This window comes from Heterodontus francisci, chromosome 27 (genome assembly GCF_036365525.1).
Source record: "Heterodontus francisci isolate sHetFra1 chromosome 27, sHetFra1.hap1, whole genome shotgun sequence".
NCBI lineage: Eukaryota > Metazoa > Chordata > Chondrichthyes > Heterodontiformes > Heterodontidae > Heterodontus > Heterodontus francisci.
Window position 1 is genome coordinate 32,549,720 of NC_090397.1, and position 17,139 is coordinate 32,566,858.

Sequence of the window (17,139 nt, forward strand, 5' to 3'; positions counted from 1 at the left end):
TGCACATTTAATTCAAGCCAGCCTGACCTATAATTGTTTCATCACAAAGTGCAGAAGTATCTTTCCAGATCTTGGTCTCAGCATTTAACATTTGACCTTGTAGTTGGGCTCAACAAGGGGTTAGTGTCTTGGTGGCTGTAGGGTTGCTATTATAAAAAGTTAATCCTTTTAGCCCCTCATTCAAACCTTTAAACAAAATCTTCTGAGAACAATGAAGCAGCCAATCTTTGTGTAACTAGTACAGCTTCCGTAGATATTTAAAATTATCTATGCAAAGTTAAACACAGAAGAACTAATTGTGATGTACAACATTTTCATTCATACTACAGATAAAAGCAAAAGGATCATTCCATCAAGTGTCAGCTTGATACCATGTTTGCCTCTGAATCAAAGGAGTGGGGATACTAGTTCTACTATGGACTGAGAAACATATCTTTGGATGAAGTGTTAAAACGGTCTGCTTGCTCAGGTGAACATAATAGATCTCTTGGTGTTCTGGTCAATATTCTTCCCTCAACCAACACCCACTAAATGAGATTATGTGGTCATTTGTTAATTTGTTATTCGTGGGATCATGCGATGTGCAAATTGGTAGCCACATTTGACAACATTACAACAGTGATTACACTTCAAAGTTATTCACTGGAAGTGAAGCACTTCAGTGCATCCTGAGATGATGATAACACACTGTATAGATGTAGTGTTGGTGTTCACTGCCTTTTATTTTCTGGGGGTGGTTCTTATATTTTCCTTTAAATCAGCAATTAAAAATATTTCTCATTAAAAAGGTACGAGTAAAGGAGACTACAAAGTACATAATCCATTGCTTAAAATTAAAATGTTCTTGAATTTTAACTCTACTCCAATTAAACATACACCACCACTGGAAATAGAAAGTCCACCCCTCGCACAACCTAATGCAGACTCCGATGCATTTGAAACTTGAAATGTATTGTTAAAATTTCAACCATTTAAAATCATATTAAATTTCTGGCAAACAACACAAGTAATTGAATCCTCAAAAAGCTGGGCGCGGAATCCAAACATTGAGTGTAAACTGTGACGTCCCCAACATCAGTCTTATTTGGTCAGATCAGTGATCAAGCCTGGGAACTTTGTGCTTTATTGTAATTCACTGCTCAATCACACACGATATGGTACAGGTATATGGACTATGAAGTTCTCTGGTCTGATATTAGCTGGAAAGGTGACAGGGACATGGCAACTGATCCTCATGTTAGGAAGGGGAAGAAAGGCATTGTACAGCTGGCAGCGTCCATAGAAACATAACCAAACACAAGGGAATAACTTCAATAAAGGGATTACAAAGAAAAGTGACCAATGGTAAAAAAAAAGGCATTTCTCTTACTGTCAATATAACAGACACCCCACCATACCCACTGATCTGCAAAAGTTTACATTTTAGAAAGCCAATTACCAGACATTTCTGGTAATGTCTTCTATTTCTAATGTTTACTTAAATCACACTGAAATCTGTAAACTTTAGCAATAGAAAATGTTCTAATTTTGCAGCTACTATATCAAGACAAAAAGACTTCAAGGTTTGGGAACAGTCACTTTTAATGTTAACAAGAGCAACGAGCTCTCTTCCCAACACTGCTCTTGCCCTCTGACATTTCCTACACTATGAGTGACAGCTGAATGCTCTCCTTGTCACGGCCAAAATGCTATCTATGCTTTGAGTGTACTGTTACTCCCAGCTGTCCTTTTAAACAGCTGTTGGAATGTCAGAAGTTATCTCTGGTATTTCACTACAGAAGCTTCATGAGTAATTGATACAGTTTAAAAAACTGTATTGATGATTTTGTCTCTAAATGCTAACCTTCATCAAGAGCTGGAATCTGAAATGGACTGGAGAAGGATGTCATGAAAGAAACCAGACACTAACAGCTACACTTAAGGAAAGAAAAACAGATGCTGGAAATAAGGACAGGTGTTCCAGTAGGATTTTAGAAAAAGGCTGGATGCTATCAGGAACTTTTCTGTTAAACAGTGCATCAAAGATAATGGCAAGACTGAAAGCTGACCACAGTCTGAATGTTACCCTGCTTCACAATCTACCTAGCCCACATTTATTTTTTGTTTTCTCCCTGTTCTAATAAGAAGCAAAGAAGGAGGACAACACATAATCGAGGACTCTACCAATGCAGCTCTAGAACCAGCTGCTAGGAAGTAATATTGATCAATGCAGGTCATTTCCTCTTCAGAACTATCTACATTGAATACTTCCTTGCACAATTCAGCCAAGACTGGAATCCAGTCACAGAAAGAAACATTATCCAACCACCCCACAGAGCAGCCAATAGCCAACTTATGTAGTCACCACCAGAAACATTTAGTAAATGAATCTACACAGTTAAAGATGTGATGTCAAAGAAAACTTCCCCACTTTGAGGGAATCATATTCTCCCCAGACTTGGAACCCATTTTTGGACCACTATGAACAGCTGGACCACCATGAACAGCTGGCCAGCACATCAGCAACACCTCTTCCATAAGTCATTCACCAAGCATCTAAAGCACATTCCACTGCATCCAAATAAGGTCACTGTCAAAACTCTAACAATGCAATCAAAACCTGCCAGCCAGGTAATGACTCACTAGTCAGCACAGCAGCACACAACAATTGTTGACACTCACTGGGTCATCTATTACCCAAGCGACTCAGGGAAGTTCAATGACATCCACAAGGTACAATGCTTATTACACCACATATTCTAAATATATGTACCTCTGTATTAATACAATGTGTATCAATCGGTTATATCCAAAAATAACAATTTCAATCATAAATATACAAACGAAAAGCCTTCAATTTCCAGCCCCGTTAGTAATTTATATAGACAAAGCAAAACTCCCCCAATAATTGTCTGTTACGGTCATCATCAAAACACACAGGGGTTTTAGTCCATTTCTTTCTCAGTCATAAGGATGCTAAGCGATCTGGCACAGCGTGACATCTACAATAAGTCTTACAAATCTCCGTTTATCAGATGCAGTGCAATTTACTGCCATAGTGCCACAATTCTGACAACTCAGAACTGAAAATGCCAGTTTATGAGTGACATCACTTGCTCTAATCATGGGTTTCAATCTAACATACACTTACAGAAAGAATTTTAACAGCTCCCAGCCAGGCTGTTAGGTTGTGAACTGTAAGTAAGACAAAAGATCCAGGAGGAAAATAATTAACCAAAACTAAAAGCATTTATTCTCAAGTGGAATTGCCGTTACTGTTAATCAAAATGGACGTCATTGCTTCACTCTCCAATACCACTAACAAATAAACAATCAACGCTCATAATTCAACTCCAGGACAAAAATCTGATAATGGTAACCTTTATTATAACTTAAAGCAAACCTGGCAGAACAGAAATAGCACTGAAGGCATTTGTTCCCTGGCAGAGATTCCACTAAAATTTTAGACCACATTCTAAAGAGTTGACACTTTAAGCAATCAGAAAAAAAGAAATCCCACTGTCTCTCATTTTGGTTTTCCTTACATAACACACTGAAGTTACATTCCCTTATTGGTTTTGTTTGCCCACTCAATAGACTATATTGGCGCTTTGTCATGGATCCATTTCTCACTCGCTTAGTGATTTTCGGTTAATTTTTCCTGCACTTCTTCATTGGTTACCATCCTCCAACTTAAAATTTCATTTTTCAGGCGAGATGTTAAACCGATAAGAAATCTGCCTGCTCAGATTCACATATAGGAGATCCAATGGCACTACTCATAGAAGAACAGGGGCTTTTTCCTGGGCCTCAACCAGCATCACCAGAAGTAAAATGATTCGTTAACCAGTTATTTTATTTCCTGCATGTGAAATGGCTGTGCATAAATTGGCTGCCCCACTTTCTACATTGTAGGTGCTATACTTGGCTGTTAGACATTCTAGGATGTTCTGCTGATACGCTATGTGCTGCAAAAAAGCAAGCCATTCTTTTTAAACACCCTCCAAAAGAAATGAAAGGGCATCATAGTTTTTCAGAAAAATTTCAAATTTGAACTAAATATACTGCCTACTCCCAAGAAAGATGCAGTGAAGTAATCAACTGTGAACTGCAAGTAAGACAAAAGATCCAGGAGGAAAATAATTAACCAAAACTAAAAGCATTTATTCTCAAGTGGAACTGCCATTACTGTTAATCAAAATGGACGTCACTGCTTCATTTTCCACTAACAATTAAAATTCCAGCCACTGAGATTTGATTCACAGTAGGACAAGTCATCAAAGAAATCTCCATTCCAAAAAATGCTTTGGTGTGGCCAAGTACATATTAAAATGGCCACTTCTCAACCTTGCGGGAAGAACTGCACTGAATACTATGTGCAGTGACATTATAAATGTGCATTCACAAAGAGCCTGTTTATGATTTTGCTACACACAGTGTCAAGAGGAGTTTCCCCCTTCTATTTTTTATACTTACTCAGATGGCACTCTTCTGCCTTAAATTATGGGAAACTATGTAAACAGCACTTCGCTGATTAAAAGGTAGAGGCTTTAAGCCCTATAACTGGAATGTTTCCTGTTACATGAGCTGAACCACCAGCAAGACATTGTTTAGAAATCATTACTAATAGCAGTCAATTCAAAGAAAGATTAGACTCCTAGTTTCAGGATTTTAAGATATCCAGTCCATTGGTAGGATTCCTCGAAAAATTATGCCAGTGATAGAATACATTTAGTCAGGATTTATCTCCACGGTTGAACTGTCACATATTTGTTTCACTGTATTTTCAAAACTCAAAACAAGAGAGAAGGCAGATGTACAGAGAATGATAAAGGACAGACATTTTTAACCCCCTGCAGAATGTTACTAATGACAGCAGTTTCAACATACCATGATATAAAATCGTGTAGGTCAAATTTCCATAAGGTAGGAGACCACTAATACTGCACACGCACTCACCCCAAAGGCAACCAGTCATTATGAAAGAAATGTATAAACTTGAATCAACCAGCATGAAATATCCATACAAATATCTAATTCTTAAAGAGATCAATTGGCTGTGTGTCAAAACTGAAAACAAGCATTGCTTCCTCAGAATAACTACTCAAAATCCAATTGAAAAACAGATTTAAAAAAACTTTATAATGGAGAGGCACCAAACACAAAAGTTAATGATTGGTTAACCAATGATCACATTATACTGCAAAAGCACAGATATACACACACGAATAACACTTTGTTCAGTGATGTTGTTTCAAAAATTGCCAACCCAATGGAAATGACTTTGATTGCGTTGTCAAATAAATCACATTTAACTTTAAATTCAAACATTAGGCCTTGAAATCTTTACCTTCGATCACAATAATCTTCAAAAACAGACTTGCCAAGAAAGAGTACTTCAAAATGCAAAAATATTCCAAATAAATTATGAAACCTAAGCTTAGAGAAATATCAATAAACGGTCTGACTAAAATAACTATTTTTCCCTTTTACATTCTCTACATCTTGAAGTTTCTACATTCCAACATAACAAACTCAAATGCTTGAACCACCACTTCAAACACTACTGAAATATAAAATTACAGAATGCTGTTTATCTTACAAAGTTGTATTAAAGTACAGCAACAGTTAAAAGATAACTGAGAGCAAAGCTACATCAATATCATATTTCTAAAGTTTGCCCATCTCTTCAAAAATGTAGTAACCATTTTAACGTCAGTTATTTACTTCCTGTCAAGTGCTCCAAAGTTTTCACGATACAATGAACCATTTAAGAGAGGAGCTTTGCCATCTTACCTGTGACAGTGATCTTCAAGTTTGCTTCCAAAGGCCTATTATTGTCCAAGTCCTGGCTCAATTTAAGGTGTCCAGTGTTTTGGTCCAAAATCAAAAGGTTAAGCTCATTGCCCTCTACAAAGGTGTAAAAAAGACTATCTGATACATCTGGGTCATAGGCTGGAATCTTCCCTATTACACCAGAAGGAAAACTGTTTGATTTGTTGGTAACATAGTTGTTAAAAATTATCTCAAAATTCCTAAGCACTGGAGCATTGTCATTTTTATCCACAAGTCGAATATGGATTGTGGCACGATTTACCAGAGGTGCTGAAGTGGCCTGGACCACAATGACATATTCAGTTTTGGTTTCATAATCCAAATCTGTGAGGGCAATGAGATCCCCAGTAAACATATCCAACTGGAAAACCTCAGGAATGTTACCTTCCACAATTTGGTACATGATTTGTGCATTTGTTCCCTCATCAGGATCTGTTGCTGTGATCCTGGCCACTGATGAGCCGACAGGACTGTTTTCTTCAACATAAATATCAAACTCATCCTTTTGAAAAGCAGGAGCATTGTCATTTACATCAAGCACAGTGATCTGGACATTCACAGCTGCCTTAAGTGGTGGATTACCTTTATCGACAGCAAAGACTCTCAAGTTATAAACTGGTACATTTTCTCTATCTAACTTCCTCCTGGTTCGAATAATCCCCGATGAGGGCTCTATGTAGAAATCCCCATCTCCATCATCGCCACCATGGAAGGTGTAAAACACTCTTCCATTGAGTCCTGAATCCCGATCAGTGGCCGAAATCTGCAATACGCTAGTAGACAAAGGAATGTCCTCATACACTGTGCCCTGGTACAAATCTCGCACAAATTGGGGGTTGTTATCATTAGCATCATTAACCAGGATTTCAACATTTGTGGTATCAGATTTCTGTGGAATTCCATTGTCTCGTGCTGTTATTGCCAACGTGTATGATGGTTGGTCTTCATAGTCTAGCTCCATCTGCGTGATTATGGTTCCAGAGTCAGGGTTAATTTTAAACTGGGGAATATTGTCTTCCATGATATAGGTTATCCTGGCATTCTCCCCTGTATCTTCATCAGATGCACTGATAACTACCACTGTTGTGCCAACTGGCTTGTCCTCATTGATGCTGACTGTATAATGAGAGCTCTGGAATACTGGTCTATGCGTGTTGGCATCAGTGACATTGATACAGACCTGAACAGTGTCCAACCGAGTTCCATCAGATGCAGTAACCGTAAGAACATACTGCCTTTCCTGCTTGTAATCTAGGGGCAAAGCTAAAGTGATTAGCCCACCACCGCTCTGGCTGGTTATTGAAAATCGATTTCTTGTGTTGCCACTTGATATCTGATATGTAACCACACTATTAACATCCCTATCAATCGCTGTGACAGTCAACACACTGCTACCCACAGGTGCGTCTTCATTCAACCTTAGATAATAAACCCTCTCAGTAAAGGTAGGATTGTTGTCGTTCACATCCAACACAGTGATGCTGATCGCAGCTGAGGAAGTCATGGATGGGATCCCGTTATCTCTAGCTTCTACGCCAAAAGCATAAAAATCAGTCATCTCTCTATCCAATTCCGTAGCAACTGTAATCCAACCTGTATTGTTACTTATAACAAGTGGAAAGTCTGGAGGTGTGTCTACCAGTCTGTATTCCAAACGAGCATTGTCCCCAGCGTCAGCATCAATAGCCTGGATGTGAATGACTGAATACCCAATAGCCACATTCTCCAACACTGTGGCCTGAAAAGGTGTGCTTACAAATATTGGGGCATTGTCATTCATATCAATCACTTGTATCATGACTAAACCAGTACTATTGATCAAAGGTGGCCTTCCACCATCCTGGGCTTTAATTCTAAGTGTGTATTCTCTGGTTGTCTCATAATCCAATGGGTTGATAATATCAATATTTCCATTTAAAGAATCTATGTAGAACTGACCTCTGATATTTCCACTCACTATGCTATAGTGAATTACAGCATTGTTCCCTTTATCTCGATCAGTAGCTTTGACCTGCAGGATTTTGGTGTTCACAGGAACATTTTCAGGCACTTGGATAACGTACCGCTTCTCAGTGAATTGTGGGGAATTGTCATTCTCATCCTCCACTGTTATGTAAACAGTTGCTGTGGCACTTAGAGGACCAGGATCTCTCCCTTGATCATTGGCCTCCACTATTAAGTGGTATTCAGCCACAACTTCCCGATCTATGACCCCTCTGGTCCTTACAATCCCAGATCTGGTGTCAATCTCAAAGGCAGAGTTATTTCCTTTATTGTTGACAATACGGTACAGCATGTTGGCATTTGAAGGTGCATCACTATCAGTTGCTCGAATGGTCAGCACCTCATAGCCCACTTCCACATTCTCCCTAATGACCTCCCTATACTCGGAGAGTTCAAAGAGCGGGACATGGTCATTAGTGTCGCTGACAGTCACAGTGAGGATGGCAGTAGCCGTTTGATGTGGTGTTCCATTGTCGTATGCAGTAACTTAAAAAGGAAGGAAAAAAAGTGTTCAAAACAAATCAAGAACATGCTGCAAAATAGTAAACTCTTCAACTCAGCAGTGAATCATGCTACAATGCAGTTCTATAAGTGTCAATGATAGGTCAGTCAACTAAGCAAAGACCAGGAATCAAATGTAGTACCTTTCTCATCTGAGTGGCTCAGTACCACACCACACACTGCATTTAATCACAGTGGCATTGGGGAACTAATCAATACTAAATAAGTTGAAGTCAAATCAAATACTTTTGTCTTCATTAATAGATGAATAGGCAGTTTCACAATACAGAAGCACTTTCTGCTCTATATACAAGCTTCATCTCCTCTCTAGGCAAGGTGGCAGGCAATGACTTACTTCCATGTCTCTGCCGATGCAGCTCACTGCATTTCTGATGGACAGTGCACCAGAAATCTCTCCCTCCAATTTTCCTCCCTGTAAGCAAACTTTTCAAGTCTGCTTACTACAGCACAGATTACTAACTGCCAGTTTGTAGCAGTACTGCCTCTGATACAAAAGGTTGTAGGTTCAAACCCTCTCCAGGATTTAAGGTACATGATCAAGAATAAGACTCCAGTTCCAAAGGAGCACTGCATTGCCAAAATGCATTCTTTCAGAGATGTTAAATCAAGGTACCATCTGCCTGATCAGGGTAAACCACTTTTTAAACATGAGCAGGCTGTCCCCAACTGTGCTGACCAACTCCCTCCCGTTCAAAAAGAAACAAGAAAAAGTCAATCATTACTGTTTGCAAGATTTAGCAATGTGCAAATTGGCTGCCCCTAATGCTTAGATAACAAGTTATTGCACTTCAGGAAGAATTCAACTGAAATGCATTTAGACATTTCTCAGATAGAATAAAGTGCTAAATAAATGCAAATCTTTCTTTTTTATACATTGGGAAATTCCAGGTATAAACCCATGATGTCCTATAATTCTGTGACATGGCGAGATGGAACTCCGATTACCTGTACCACAGCAACATCTGTATTGAGGTTTAAGTTGTTAGTATAAATATTTATTCCAAATGGTGCATGCCTTTACATAGCTCAGTCTCAGAACCATAAAGAAATGACCACACCATTCACTGTTAAATTGCCCGCTGAAAATCTATTGCCTTACTATCTCTCTTTCCATCAACAATCATCTCCTCAAAACTTACCTCTTCTGCTACACATGCAATTTTCTTCCCAGCATTTCTCACTCCCTTTGCTCAGTGTACAATTCCACCCCTACCCCCACAACATTCTGCTATGTTAAAAGACTTTATGCAAATGCTATCTGTTGCCAGTTACTTATCAAAACATTTACATAATGAAAATAAAACCTAATTCATTCTGTGTGAGGGTTTAAAAACTGCCTAAGACTTTGCACAACACATTCCTGTACGTCTGAGGAATTATTGGCATAAGGTCAGTGTTGAGCTACAAAAGGACCTGGTAATGATTTTTCTTTTGTGCTAATGGTAATTGCTGCAATTTAGTGGATACCAAACACATATGAGAATAGGCCATACAGAGAAGCACACATTGTTTCAAAACTACATGTAATAACTGCATGCAAGCATAGATAGTTGGCTGCAGGCTACAGTGACAGTAACTGAAAAGTAAAAAAATATAAAAACACAATTTTAAATCCAAAAGTTCAATAATCACAAATTTAAATAATTATCTATTTACCTCGGAGGTGAATTAGAGTGAGGAAGTGAGTGCACGTGTCCATTCCCTGGAACAACTGTACAAGTTATGTAGAAAGTGATAATATGATACAAAAAATAAACAAACAGCTTGGGTTTAAAGAGAGATCCTCAGGGTTGATATAATAAATATTTAATATTGATTTAATATATTTGGTGTCTGCTTCTCCTCAGTTTAACCTTTACTGCTGAATGTTTTCAAAGCAGCAGTTTCAGAGGCCTGGGTCTGGAATGTCAACCTGCCAGTACACCTTCTTAGTCAGTGCATGAAAAATAACATTGAGCTCTCTAAATGAACCAAAAACAATTGTAATTAGCTAAAATCAACTACTCCACTACTTCCGGGATTCAGTAGTCAAGTGATATTTAACATATTCTTCAAATAAACTCCAACAAAGAATTGCTAAAAAGTGGCATCTCTGCTTGCTCACTAGTTTGCAAAACTACCTATGGCCACAGCTTTTACATCAATTATTCTGACCACTGCACAAACATTTGGGGTGAAATCCCGCCTGTGACGAATCTTAAAAAAAAGCACAAGTTCTAATGGGAAATCCTGCACTCACTAAGTTTTTTTAAATTAAAATTATCAGTAGCATTCAACCCAGACCTTTGTAAGTTTCAGCATTAATGTGTACATGTGCACCTACCCAAGTGACATATGAGAAGTCAAACTATCAAAATTTTCTGTTCAATAGCATTCAAGCCATTCTTGGTTCTCTTTATTTTCATGACACTAGTATGATCAGTACTCCTGTGACTTTTCTTCCAGAGCAAATATATTGATCTGTATGCTCTTCCTCCTCGTTGTATCCTCACTCACTGTTGTGAAATCAATACTCCTAGCAGTCTGCTACTCAAACTCAGGACCTCAAAACTAGCCTTGTTATTTGCCTCAGTCTTTTCTTGTTCTCGTAATCTTTTAAAACTCAATTTTGATATCCTCTACCACTATCCCTAGATTTCTTTCACATTCCCTTCACTTTTCATCTTGGTTTCACAATTTTAGAAGACTTCTGCAAGACATGTCTTTTAGAATTTCTAACCTGGCATTAAAAAAAAAATCAAAAGTTGCAATAAAAGCAAAATACTGCGGATGCTGGAAATCTGAAATAAAAACAAGAAATGCTGGAAATATTCAGCAGGTCTGGCAGCATCTGTGGAGAGAGAAGCAGAGTTAACATTTCAGGTCAGTGACCCTTCTTCAGAACTGGCAAATATTAGAAATGTGAAAGGTTATAAGCAAGTAAAGCAGGGGTGGGGCAAGAGATAACAAAGGAGAAGGTGCAGCTAGGCCAAGGTCACAGAATAGCTGACCAGAAGGTCATGGAGCAAAGGCAAGTACAAACATGAGAGAAAACAGTGGGTAAGCAAACTGATTACCCATTATAAGCCCACCAACTCCCACAGCTACCTCGACTACACTTCTTCACACCCTGTCTCCTGTAAGGACTCTATTCCATTCTCCCAGTTTCTCCGTCTTCGACGCATCTGTTCTGATGATGCTACCTTCCATGACAGCACTTCTGATATGTCTTCCTTATTCCTCAACTGAGGATTCCCCCCCACTGTTGTTGACAGGGCCCTCAACCGTGTTCAGCCCATTTCCCGCACCTCTACCCTCACCCCTTCCCCTCCCTCCCAGAACCGCGACAGGGCCCCCCTTGTCCCCACTTTCCACCCCATCAGCCTCCATATCTAAAGGATCATCCTCCGCCATTTCCGCCACCTCCAGCATGATGCCACTACCAAAAGCATCTTCCCCTCCCTTCCCTGTCAGCATTCCGAAGGGATCATTCCCTCCACGACACCCTGGTCCACCTCTCCATTACCCCCACCAGCTCGTCCCCGTCCCATGGCACCTTCCCCTGCAATCGCAGGAGGTGCCTTCCCATTTACCTCCTCTCTCCTCACTAATCCCAGGCCCCAAACACTCCTTTCAGGTGAAGCTGCAATTTACTTGTACTTCTTGCAATGTAGTATACTGTATTCGCTGCTCACAATGCGGTCTCCTCTACATTGGGGAGACCAACGCAGACTGGGTGACCGCTTTGCGGAACATCTCCGCTCAGTCCGCAAGCAGGACCCTGAGCTTCCGGTTGCTTGCCATTTCAACACTCCCCCCTACTCTCATCTCGGTCCTGGGATTGCTGCAGTGTTCCAGTGAACATCAACGCAAGCTCGAGGAACAGCATCTCATTTACCGATTAGGCACACCGGACTGAACAATGAGTTCAATAATTTCAGAGCATGATGGGCCCCCCCATTTTACTTTTATTTTTAGTTATTTTTTTTTGTGTGTTTATTTTATTTCATCTTAGTTTGTTCATTTTGCTTACCCGCTTTTTTTTTCCATGTTTGTACTTGCGGCTGTTCAATTTTCAGTCCGTTAACACTATCTGTACGAATGCTTTGTCTTTCAACACACCATTAACATATTGTTTGCCTTTGCTCCATGACCTTCTGGTCAGCTACTCTGTGACCTTGTCCTATCAATACCTTCTCTTTTGTTATCTCTTGCCCCACCCCCACTTTATTTGCTTATAACCTTTCACATTTCTAATATTTGCCAGTTCTGAAGAAGGGTCACTGACCTGAAACATTAACTCTGTTTCTCTCTCCACAGATGCTGCCAGACCTGCTGAGCGTTTCCAGCATTTCTTGTTTTTATTTCAAAAGGTGCAATATTGCATCTAAAATAACATGTCTGAATTGAAAAGGGAGGAAATAGTTGGTGGAAGGATAGAGCTGTATGGTGCAAAACATGCATATTGCAATGTGTGAGGATTTCTGGATTATCTGCAATTTATAAAATTATATGGTATGAAACACCACCCATAGCGATGAAGACATTGCAAGCTCATTCTCTACTCAGTCATTAAACAATTGTGATATTTCAAGTGCAAGAAAGATAGCTAAAATAACAAATGTTAAAATAAACAATGTGTCTTTTTCTGTGATGTTTACACTAAATTCTGAATGCTTCTGCTATATTCTAAAATTCATTCAACTTTGTAACAAACTCACTCATGAGTCTCCTTCTATGTTGCATGTTATGATACACACAGTAATCTGGAATATTGATTATGTTCTGCCTTTGTCAATGAACTATCACTTCTGCAATTTTGCCAAGCACAGGAGTTTCTATGTACTTGAGACACACAATGCAGGTTAGTTTCATATATTTAAAAGGACAGGCAATACTGTTACACTTTAATACATCTGTGGTGAAATCAGCTTGATGACTGCTTCCTGGATGAGGGGAGAAAAATCTATTACACTGAAGCATATTTGCTGCCCAATGGAAATCTATAGCTGTGAGATTATGTACTAGGGAACATTGTCTTCAATGCAGCTCACTGGGGACCTTCAATCTGTCTCCTTCAGTTACCTTACGCCAATGGAAGCAGTTTACCCTTATCCTCTATCAAAACCCTTCATGATTTTGAACATCTCCTCTTAACCTTTAACAAAAACAAGAAATGCTGGATTCACTCAGCAGGTCTGGCAGCATCTGTGGAAAGAGAAGCAGAGTTAACGTTTCAGGTCAGTGACCCTTCTTCGGAATTTTGCTTTTATTCCTCTTAACCTTTTCTGCTCTAAGGAGAACAACCCCAGTTTCTCTAGTTAATGTAAAGAGATGATCCTGATCTTGAAAGCTGAAAAGTTGTTGTCGTTTTCATTCCTGCAAGTCATATTGTACTCTAAAGCTTTGCAATCCCACCATGACCATCACTCCAGATGCTAAAATCCTTCTAACAGTAAATATTAAGCTTAGAATTCTGGTGGCATGATTAATGATATTTCTAAATGGCAAAATTAATGTTAAACTCCTTGCGTGAAAAACACAATTTCTGCACAAGAAACCAAGTTGGTGCAGAGTGTCACTTTAGTTCCACTCCATGACTGAATTTGGACCAGAAAAAAACCTTGAATGGTTCTTATGTGAAACAGCCTACCAGCACTCACTGCATAGGTTTACACAAGACGTTTGATCACTTCTGCAAGATACTTAGGGAGGGAGAAGGCTGATGTATGTGGAATTGTATCCCAGTATGACTCACTACTCTCATGGTAGGAAGAAAAATGATTAGCAGGGGAAAAAAAACTAATGGAAGTCAGACTCTCAACTTTGTATTGCCCTGTTGCCTGAACTGTGATGATTTACATTTGACTAATGTTAATATGCAAGAAGAACCTGTGAATCAAAAGTCAGTGTGTGGTACTGAATAGTTTAAACTGCAGGTAGCACATTTGCTGCTGAAACCTTCATGCTTTTGTTACCTCTGGGTTTGACTATTCCAAAATAGCCCTGCTGGCCTCCCATTTTCAAACCTCCATAAACTTGACATCAATCAAAATTCAGCTGCCCGTGCCCTAATTCAGACCAAGTACTAATCACCTATCACCTCTGTGCTCACTGACCTACACTGGTTAACTGGGAGTCAATGCCTTAAATTTAAAACTCAAAACCTTGTTTTAAAATTTTTCACTGGCTTCACCCTTCCTTATCTCTGTAATTTCCTCCAGCCCTCCAACTCTCAGAAATATCAGCACTCTTTCAATTCTGGTCTTGAGTACCCAGATTTAAATCGCTCCACCACTGGAGGCTGTGCCTTCAGCTGCCAATGCTCTAAGCTCTAGAATTCCCTTCCCAAAGCACTCCATCTCTTTTTCCTCCTTAAAGACCCACCTTAAAACCTACCTCTTTAACTAAGCTTTTGATCATCTGATCAAATGTCTCCTTCTGTAGCCCAGTGTCAAATAATGATCAATAATGCTATGAAGCACCTTCGGGGCATTTTACTTCATTAAATGTGCTTTTTAAATACAAATTGCTGTGATGGTGCAAGGCCTAATTTAAGGAAACCTCACCATAATGAACCCTTCCAGATGAAGATTGTTTTGGGATAAAAAAAACTCCTTAAACCAAAGTGGGCGAATATCAGTCTTAATTAGTGAGATTTGGCAGATTGAAAACGCCATGGAGAATGCAAGTTTTGTACACTGCAAGGAACTTTTTTAAAATCATACACAGAAAAAGATTTGGAAAGCTCACTTTTAAGCACGTGGGTGTCCTTGGTCTCCCGGTCGAGTGGCTGCGTGGTGGTAACTGCTCCAGTGTTAGGGTCCACCTGGAAATAGTCACTGGATCTGCTGTCAAACAGCGATTCCATGGTATAGTCCAGCCGCCCGGCCTCCCCTTCATCCAGATCGTGGGCGCTCAGGACGATGACCCGGGTTCCCGCCGGCTTGTTCTCGGGCACAGATACCTGATAACTGGGCAGCTGGAACTGGGGGCTGCGGTTGACGCTTCTCTTCCTTCGGAAAGCCCCAGTCCGTATTCTCTCCGCCTCCCGCCCGCTCACGACACCGCCAACCCCGGTAACATGAACACGAATCCAGAAGGGTTCCAGCTGCTGGGTCGCATGTCTCCGAGTGCAGACAAGGTCGGCGACCGGGCCGACTCCCCTCCCCACACACTGATCGGCCGTCGAAAGAATCCCGCCAGAATTTAGGAGCAGAAGACGGGAAGTGTTGACACTCGTGCAGAGTATGGTGCGCGGCTGCAGCAGAGTGGGGACAAAATCCCACACATTGAGCAACAAGTCTCCGGCTGCCAGGCAGGAGCTTTGCCCCTTCGGGAGAAACACATTGATGGAAAGGTCGGGGTCTGGCGGCTGCGGTCCGATTTTCCTCTTGTATTTAATGTAACAGTCCTGGCCGTGCATGTAGACGGCGAGCCGGGCTCGCACGGTGATGAAGCCCGGTGGCTTTGCCGCTCGGTAACGGAGGTAGAGAGGGACTGGGTTGAAGGGCATCAGCGCACAGTCCAGCGGGCCTTTTTGCCTCAGCTCCCCAGTGTGGGCGCCCAGCTCCAGGCATCTCCTTAGCGACTCAGGCGTCAGCAACTTGTCCACCCGGTACAGCCAACCTGCCGCCCCCAGAGACAAGTTGGCCAGCGGCGGCTCCCCGGAGCCAAAGTCCTTCCTCTCTGAAAGGTGCAGTCTGAAGCAGCCCGCTATAGGGATGTGCAAGAGGAGAGTGAAGAGGATCCGGCAGCGAAGCGACATAGTTCGGGGTGGCTTTTTAAAACAATCCACTGGTTAAAATCTCCAGCAACTTCTCATGCTAACGGCCACTGCCCTCAGCACATTCAGCCAGTCTCGGTGAAGCCTGGCATGTTGAGCTTGGACCCCCACACACACTCCCTTACTTTCCCTCTCTCTATCCCTCCTTTTTACTTTTTTCTTGCCCCCTCGCTCCCTCCCTCCTTTCGACTTTATGTCCCCTTTCTTTCTCTGCCTCCTTTATCTCTCCCTCCTACTTTATTTTCCTCTGTTTCTACTTTTTCCTCCTCCCCACACTCTAAATTGTTTTTAATGTTTTAGTTTAAACCCAATTTCGTTTCAAGATGGCTCCGCCGCCCCCGATTCTCATTAGCACGAAACCTGCTCCCGTTTCCCAGCCGCTCCAAACTTTCAGCAACACAACAACAACTGCGGCTTTCCGGCGGGACCTGTGCGTGAGTGAGAGCCCAGAGAAAGAGCCAGGCGCCGCCAGCGGCTCCCATCTCAGCGCATCGGGCGTCCTCCTGCTCACTCCTCACCCTCACGCTCTCTCTGGCTCTTGTTTCACTTCCTCTCTCTCACCTGATCCCCCCCTCTATCTATCTGTCTGTCTCTATCTCTCTCACTTATTTCCCCCCCGTCTCTGACCGATCACCACGGCGCTGCCTCCGATGCAATAAGGTGTCTTTATCTTTGCCTCTCAGGTGCGTTTGTAGGTCTCTGCGAAGGGATCTGTCTCCGGACCCGCCTGCCCAGATCTGTCGGATTTTTTCTTTTTTTAAAAAAAAAGGTACAAATTTACAACAAGCAAAACACGGAGTTGTAGCGGATTCCACACACCCGGCGCCAATCACTCCACCGCCACCAAATGGATTAAAAAGACAACACAGTCGCCATGTGACTCACTTCGCCGACTGTTGGGGAATTCTTCAACAAGTGGGCTTGGTGGTACAGTTATAAAAAGTGTTAAAGGACAAAATGAAAAGGGCGCTTGTATGCTTTAAAAACGATGGATTCATCCACTTGGAGTGCTTAAAAGTCGGGGAAATGCAGGT

At 41.1% G+C, this 17,139-nt stretch overlaps 1 protein-coding gene across 5 annotated transcripts in view; it reads right to left on the bottom strand.

Annotated features, from left to right (window-relative positions):
• Positions 1-16,901, bottom strand: part of celsr1a (cadherin EGF LAG seven-pass G-type receptor 1a) — a 403,243-nt gene extending 386,342 nt beyond the window's left edge. For 4 of the 5 annotated variants that reach the window (XM_068059123.1, XM_068059121.1, XM_068059120.1 and 1 more), the window contains exons 1-2: positions 15,073-16,901; positions 5,776-8,304 (exon numbers count right to left, since the gene is read on the bottom strand). In XM_068059123.1, coding sequence (XP_067915224.1) covers positions 5,776-8,304; positions 15,073-16,087 — 3,544 coding nt within the window. In that variant the 5' untranslated portion in view covers positions 16,088-16,901. The remainder of the gene's footprint in view (positions 1-5,775; positions 8,305-15,072) is intronic. The other variant, XM_068059122.1, reaches the window with a different exon arrangement.
• Between the last annotated feature and the right edge of the window lie 238 nt (positions 16,902-17,139).